At 37.0% G+C, this 8,403-nt stretch overlaps 1 protein-coding gene across 1 annotated transcript in view; it reads left to right on the top strand.

The window, feature by feature from the left end:
- Positions 1–8,403, top strand: part of lrp5 (low density lipoprotein receptor-related protein 5) — a 75,946-nt gene that overhangs the window by 7,084 nt on the left and 60,459 nt on the right. Inside the window, exons 2-3 of the mRNA XM_016267522.1 lie at positions 6,021–6,221; positions 7,408–7,627. Coding sequence (XP_016123008.1) covers positions 6,021–6,221; positions 7,408–7,627 — 421 coding nt within the window. The remainder of the gene's footprint in view (positions 1–6,020; positions 6,222–7,407; positions 7,628–8,403) is intronic.

Here is an 8,403-nt window from a genome sequence, read left to right as displayed (position 1 = left end):
ATACTATGAAATATGTTGCGTGCCTTATTCTGTGTAAGAAGCCACATCATCTCACAGAAGGATTTATTTCAAACACTCGACTGACGTTATGAAGTGAGTTTGGAGTAAAAATATGTTATTAAATGTGGTATTTTCACATGCTTTCAGATGGAGCTGCATTTACTTCACAGAGCCGTAGTTCACTGAGAAGCTATGCAAACAGCTGTCATTATCGCGAACGATTTCTTCGATTTCAGAATCGCACGATAAAATCGTCTGCAAATTATTATTATTTTTTTTCCCCGTATCTTGTCAGTGAACTACAGCTATGTGTAGTAAATTCTGCTCCATCTGAAAGCACGTGATAATGATTTCCTGCTGATTACAGAACCGGCTTTAACAAAATGCGCATGACAATCGCATTCGATTAATCGCATGTGATTGTCATGCACATCTCGTCAGTAAAGCCGGTTCTGTGAATAGTAAATCTCCATCACGTGCTTTCAGATGGAGCGGCATTTAATACACAGAGCCATAGATCCGCGTTCATAATCGCAGATGAATCGCATTCGATTATGAATGCGATATTGCGTAGCTTGTCAGTGTAAGTGTTTTTATTCATGCCATTAATGTTTTTGTTAATACAGCGTATAGCACTAGTCAACTAAATTAATGTAACATGGCAAAGATGAATGCACTTTTGGAAGTTGAATGTATGGGAAATGTCATTTTGGAATTTCTGTGGTTTAATGTGATATTGTTGTTCATGTATGTTCATAATGAAATTTTCTTTTATTATTGTAATTAATTTATAGCATTAACGAGATGACCCGCTGAATTCATTTTGGGAGCGATGACTGATTGAATGTATTTTTAGTCCAGTGCCTGTATATAAGATTAGTATTGACCAAGTTCAGAGGCTGTCATATGTGGATCAACTTACAATGTTGTGTATTTTCAACAGTTTCAATATGAAAAATAACTTCTATATTGATTCAATGGATTTATTGCATTTTGAAGAAAAAAAAAGTGTCATGGATTTATTGCATTTTGGGAAAAAATAATAACATTTTATAATAAATCTTTAAAAATCAAAATCGTGGCCTAATGGTTAGAGAGTCGGACTCATAACCCAAAGGTTGTGGGTTCGAGTCTCGTACCGGCAGGGATTGTAGGTGGGGGGAGTGAATGTACATCACTCTCTTCCACCTTCAATACCATGACTGAGGTGCCCTTGAGCAAGGCACCGAACCCCCAACTGCTCCCCGGGTGCCACAGCATAAATGGCTGCCCACTGCTCCGGGTGTGTGTTCACGGTTTGTGTGTGTTCACTGCTGTGTGTGTGCACTTTGGATGGGTAAATGCAGAGCACTAATTCTGAGTATGGGTCACCATACTTGGCCACATGTCACTTCACTATTAATCAAAATGGATTTATAGCGTTTTGGAACCAAACTCTTACACAAATAATAATAAATGAGGCTCAATCATCTATTAACAAACATGCGTGTTTATTTTAGCACTTCCGTCAGTGAACACACAGCCTGCAAAACACTAAAATAAATATTAAAGAAATAATACAGTTAAACAAGAAAGTATCCTAAATAAGAAAGTTAAATACACCCTGTCTACCGGACGCGGGCGGCACACAACGAACCGTGAGTAAGTTGAACTGTTCCACCCCTTCTATCCATCCATCCATCCAAATCATATGATTTGTCTATAATGAATGTCATGAAACTTATTAATCTTTTTTAAAAGACCCAGAACAATACATTTGAAAAACCTAGAATGAACATCAAGAATGTTATTTATCTCCAAACAAACATAAAGTGATAAAGAGAAAACCATGAGTAATCTTGTCTATTTGGGTGGGAGATTGTGGTGGGGGGGGGGCAGTTTGTGGTTCTTCTGCATCATGCTGGTGGTGGTTTTTCTTGCACATTTGGGCCGCAGAGGTCTGTCTCTCTCATAAAACAGTGCAGCTGTTGGGACGAGGTTATCTTTTTAATCCCCACTGCTCTGTGCTCGCCGGGGAAGGAGGTATCAGAGTCCTCCCAGGCTCTGCTGGACCATTCCAAAGGCTTTTCTGTGCAGATGGAAGCATATGCTGCAATTATGCCGCTTAAATGACATGCACATTGCCAATAGTCCCACCAAACGGTGTAATATAGGCTTGTAGAATCTAGCTGATAAGAAGAAAGAATAGACCTGCGTCTCCTTTTTACAGTGATTTGAGTACATCTGTCTTTGTAGTCGGAAAAATGGAAGAAAAGAGTGAAAGAGGTGGACAAAATGATTGAAGAAACAAGCTGACGACCGATTATTGTTTGATGTGTGGGGTCTGTTGCTTACGCAGCGTGTGTACTTCACGCCTCTGTCACTGTTTAGTAGACAGAGTGCTGTGTTTGGATGAAGTGTATACAACTGTAAATCATGCTAAAGTTGTGTTTAAACTTGCCAAATAATTGCAAGACACTTCTTGGGGTCATAGCTGGGCATTTAGTTTGCGATAACTGTAGGAAAAGTGGAGTTCAGAAGTTTGGTTTTGCATTTGGTAATTTTGTTTGTCTTTGAAATTATGTTCTTAAATAGTTTTAAATAACCCAGGATAGAGGTATCTATAAAATCTGACTTCTCAGAGTGTTATATGTGGAAATATTGTGGTCAACATTTTACATACACTTTTTGCAGTACCAGCAAAATGTTAATTATTTTACTGAAATAAGAGAGAACAAAATGCATTTAGTACTGCCCGAAATAAGGTATTTCACACAAAAGATGTTTAAATACAGTCCACAAGAGAAAATAGTAGTTGAATTAAAAAAAATTACCCTGTTCAAAAGTTTACATAAGCTTGATTCTTAATACTGTGTTGTTACCTGTGATTTCTCTTTTTTTTGTGATAGTTGTTCATGAGTCCCTTGCTGGTCCTGAACAGTTAAACTATAGCATCTGCGTATTTGAACCCTTTCCAATAATAACTGTATGATTTTGAGATCCATCTTTTCACACTGAGGATAACTGAGGGACTCATATGCAGCTATTACAGAAGGTTCAAACGTTCACTGATGCTCCAGAAGGAAAAACCATGCATTAGCTTTCTGAATTTGAAGATCAGGGTAAATTGAAATTTTGTCTTCTGGGAAACATGTAAGTATCTTCTGTAGCTTTTGACGGGCAGTACTAAATAGAAAAAAAAGATATTTAGGCAAAATAAGAAAAATGTACACTTCCATTCTGTTAAAAAGTTGACACCCCTGACTCTTAATGCATGGTTTTTCCTTCTGGAGCGTCAGTGAGTGCTTGAACTTTTTGTAATAGTTGCGTACGAGACCCTCAGTTGTCCTCAGTGTGGAAAGATGGATCTCAAAATCATAGTCATTGTTGGAAAGGGTTCAAAATCAAATAATTTGTTGGACCTGAAGGATTTGCTGAAGAACTCATGAACAACTATCAAAAAAAAAAAGCTGTGGATCATCCAGGTAAAAACAGTATTAGGGATCAAGCATATGTAAACTTTTATAAATTCAACTATTTGAATTTCTCTTTCCAACCCCTCAGAGGACCTCAGATGATGCCAACCCTGAAACAACATACAGAACTACCACATTTTGCTATAAGTTTGATTGCATCATATAATAATTGCTGTTAATGGTGTTCATCGTCTGTTTGATTACGTTTTTAATTGATTTTTCCGTACATTTCTGCCATATGTTTATTAACTGACAGTCACCACTGATAAGCTACTACTAAATATTTTAGAAACCTAATTTGCTTTAAAGTTGCTTTGCAACGATTTGTATCGTGAAAAGCGCTATACAAATAAACTTGAATTGAATTGTGGACTGTATGTAAACATCTTTTATGTGAAATATCTCATTCAGGTCAGTACTAAATCAAAAAGAACATGCATTTTGTATGATTCCACTTATTTTGGTGAAATTTTGCAGGTACTGCAAAGTGTATGTAAAATTTTGACCAAAACTCTGTGTGTTCTTAGCAGGAAGCCACTGATATTTAAATGACGTGACTAGCTACCAAGCATCTGGCATAAATCTCCTCTTCCTTCAGTTCCTTCAAAGTTTTTGCCCTTTTTTAGCTCAAAAAAGTTTGATTTTCTAACATCAAATTTATTTAGGTTCAACCTTTTAAGCTACTTTAATAGGTCTGACACTTTTTAAGTATATTTTAAATAAATGTTCATAGATTTTAAATAAATGAACACATTTAGTAATTCATCCTGACCTAATGTGTTTTTAGTGTTGTACATTTTTTTTTAACTTTTTCGCATAATGTGGAGAAAATAGTGGTTAAGGATGCCTTATCTTTTTTGTTTGTTTGTTTTTGTAAACTTTTTTTGATAATATTAGTTAAATAATTTTAATAGTATGGCTATAAAACAAACTATATTTATTTTTGAATCCAGTCAATTTTTTTCAGTCACAATAATTATTAAATCATCTTCATTTGTAATGTTTGGTGCCGCTCTTTCAATCTATGAATGTCTTATTTATAGTTGAAAAAAGACCTTGTTATGTTATCCCAGCTGGCCAGTGATTCATAAAGTTAAATGTGATGACTCTTAAATGTAGGAGATCTGTGGTGATTCGCTAGCACCTTTTTTTCCACAGAAGAGCTTTACAGGACACTTACATGCTGGATTTCCTTCCTGGTGGTTGCTGATAAAATAACCCTCAAGCCAAAAATTGCTGCGGTGTTTGCTTTCAGATAACACCAAATCACATATCGTTCACTGTTTAGTCTCGTAAGACTGCTTGCTTAGTGGATACCGGCCTGGGCAGAAAACTCCGATCACGTGATGGAAAATGCCACTTTAGGACCGTCGAAATCTCAAAATAAGACAAGAATTGCTGTTACTTTTGCTCATACTTTAGGCTGGCCTCTAAGCAAACCTCTAATCACAGGTATTAAGCTTTGGCGCGTAACTCATCCTGCAAAGTTTGTGCTTACAGACATGAATGATGTCTGAAATCATGTGGTTTGTTTACTTTTCTAAATGATCAGACTTACAGTTTTTACATAACATCTGATAAAATGGGTGAGAAAAAATCCTGCAGACTTGCAATGGATGGCTCAAATGTCATTCACTTCTACTTCTAAGAGATTTTAACCACTTTCTTTGAAATAAAATCAGTTTATTTTGATACATCAAGCTTTTATGACTCATTCAGTGTGATTTAGGAGAATATGGTTGGCCCAAACTGAGCAAAATATGCAATTTTAGAATAGTTTTAGAATGAAGGTACGAAATGATAAACTCTCAATCAGATGACAGAAAGCGTGTAGTAGATTGTGTACAACAGGGTTTTCAGCACAGTTTTGATCATGTTGATCATTTAGAGGCCTTCAAAATTTGCTTACCAAATATGACACACTAAGCTTTTTATGGATAATATTTACCTATGAGGAGTTTTACATGTTGTTATTATTAATAGCATCACCCAGAATAACAGAAACCCGCAGTTGCTTATCTAACATGGTAACATGGTTCTTAGTAAAGTGACATGCTGGTAAACCACAGCAGGACGTCCCAACCCTCAGCACTCTCACCACAGTCATTGTGTCTGCATCTAATGACATCATATGTCCTCTCCCCCCTCACCCCCTGGAAGTTATTGACTGCGACGTGAGTGGCACTTGCTGGCACATGCGGACGGGTGCGAGGTGCCAACTGGCGTTCCCCGTGGAGATGTCTTGGTGCCAAAATGAAGGGCAGACATTTCCGTTGTTTCCTCTGCTATTCATTCCCAGAGAGCGTCCCATGTGCCTCTCATTTAGCACGATGAGTTCATGAAAAACGCAGATTATTTAGAGACAGGGAGCCTGGGTTGCTGCAGACAGACGGAGTGGATTACGAAGCACGTTTTTTGAAATGGCAGATTCCTTGGTAGCAGAAATGCAGAGTCATAATTTGTAACGAAAATGTTATTGTCTGTTCCTCATTTTTTAAGGATGATTTAACCAAGTGAAATGAGATCTTGCCCATATTTTTGGTCATATCCGACTTTTGCCTTTAGGTTCTCCCTTGCTGCTCTTCGCCAACCGGCGGGACGTCCGGCTGGTGGATGCAGAGGTGGGCCGGACAGAGTCCGCCGTAGTTGTCAGCGATCTTGAGGATGCGGCCGCAGTGGACTTTCTCTTCTCGGAGGGCCTGATATTCTGGACGGATGTCAGTGAAGAGGCCATCAAACAGACTCGCTACAACCTCTCTACTATCTGTAAGATCAGTGTTTTGTGGTTTGGAATTACTTGCAAGGAAATTACTGTAGATGGCAATTTTTTTTAAAGGAATAGTTTTATCTAATATTTTAAATATACCTAATTTAATAATATTTATAATTATATTTAATCTAATAAATATTTATGAGAAAAGTCTTGGCCATGCTTTATTTTAAGGTCCAGTTCTCACTATTAACAAACCATTAACTACAGCTTTTGCCTCAGTAAACTCCTAATAATACTTAATAAGGTAGTTGTTAAGTTTAGGTATTGGGATGTAGAATATGATCATGCAGAATATGTGCTTTATAAGTATCAATAAACAGACAATATGTTAATAATAGGCATGCTAATAAGCAACTAGTTAATAGTAAGAATTGGTCCCTACATTAAAGTGTTACCAAAGTCTCTTATGCTCACCAAAGCTGCATTTATTTGATCAAAATACAGTAAAAACAGTAATATTGTGACATAATATTACAAAAAAGCTATTACAAGAATTTCTTTACACACTCTTTTCCATTTTCAAACATTTTAAAATGTTACATTTATTCCTGTGATGGCAAAGCTGAATTTTACAGCAGCCATTACTATATATTTTTGTGATTCTGTAGTCAGGATTTTTTTTATGAATAGAAAATGTAAAAGTACAGGATTTATTTAAATTGTATATATTTTGTAACATTATTATAAAAGTCTGTCACTGTCACTTTTGGTTATTTAGTTCATCCTTGCTAAACAAAAGTATTAATTTATTATTTGTTTTTGTACTGACTTCAGACTTTTGAATAGCAGTGCATGTCTAATAATAATTAAAAATAATAATAAAAGTGGTGGGATCTCTGATAACCCCCAAAGTTAGCGCTAGATCTGAAAATAGAAAAAAATTAAATATCCAAAATCAGCAGTTAAACATTTAATGTTGATGAAAAAAAACAATATAAATAATATTGGCAAATAACCACAGTGCTTCCACATATTCAAACGATGCATGTGATTGGTTACAAGATGCCGTTTGGCACAATTTTTCAGTCATGTAGGACTTTAATATTAATTAATTTTGTGTGCAGCAGTCCTACTGTAGAACAGCCAAAATGTTGTATCATGGAGGCAGAATGAAAACATTTGAGGAATGCCTAAACTGATAATACTGTTGTGGAACTGAATGGAGGCCTTGTTTTTCAGCTATGAAGGAGGCCACACTGGGCAGAGGGAAGACGGTGGTGGTATCAGGTCTGGATTCTCCCGATGGCTTAGCCTGCGACTGGCTCGGACGCAAACTCTACTGGACCGACTCTGAGACGAACCGCATCGAAGTGGCCAACTTGGACGGCACCTCTCGTAAGGTGCTCTTCTGGCAAGATCTCGACCAGCCCAGGGCGATAGCGCTAAACCCTGCTCATAGGTGAGTCCCTTCCTCTCTGCTCTCATTTCCTCTTTCTCTCGTCCCCATCCTCCATTCAGTGGGTGGTGTTCCCATGCGTCCTTCCACGCTTGACCCCCAGCGTTCATTAATGCGTGGCCTGGTTGTTTATTTATAGGCCATTAGAACTTCCCCCCCAAAAGGGAGATTGGGATGCAACGCAGCGTTCAGGCTGTTTCCTGTTGTTGTGCGGTGTGTAGATCCTGCATGACAAGCCTTTACTCTTCTGGTGCCGTGTGTCCAGCCCGAAGTAGATTCCACTTGTGTGTCCGCTCTGACTTTGCTGGCGAGTTGTGTTTATATGTAACTTGAGTTCTGAGAGATCGCTCTCACTCGCATTACTTAAGCCCTGGCTTAGCGTGTATGCACGTACTTGGCTTGAGACATGTTAGGTAATGTAAGTCACTGTCTGTGCCGTGTCTTATAGTTGCGGGATTGTAACAGTGTTAAGAATGATATCAGCAAATTACATTTAGGCTTTTTTTGTCTAGTTTTTGTTGTGATTTATTTGATTTTTAGCAGTGCAGTTCACTCCTGTCATCTGTCAAATAAAACATCATCAGTAATTATAATAACAATATTATTAATTATATCAATAAACTAATAATAATATTTCTAATAAAAATTGCATAGATTTTATTTTATATTTGATTTAATATAATTTTTACTGTATTTTAAATATTTTATATACACAACGATACACACACGTATATTATGTAAAGAAAAACGTTTAAATTGGATGCGATTAATCGTTTGAC

Source organism: Sinocyclocheilus grahami, unplaced genomic scaffold (assembly GCF_001515645.1).
Source record: "Sinocyclocheilus grahami isolate Dianchi unplaced genomic scaffold, SAMN03320097.WGS_v1.1 scaffold38.1, whole genome shotgun sequence".
Lineage (NCBI taxonomy): Eukaryota > Metazoa > Chordata > Actinopteri > Cypriniformes > Cyprinidae > Sinocyclocheilus > Sinocyclocheilus grahami.
This window is presented reverse-complemented; position numbering and strand designations above follow the sequence as displayed.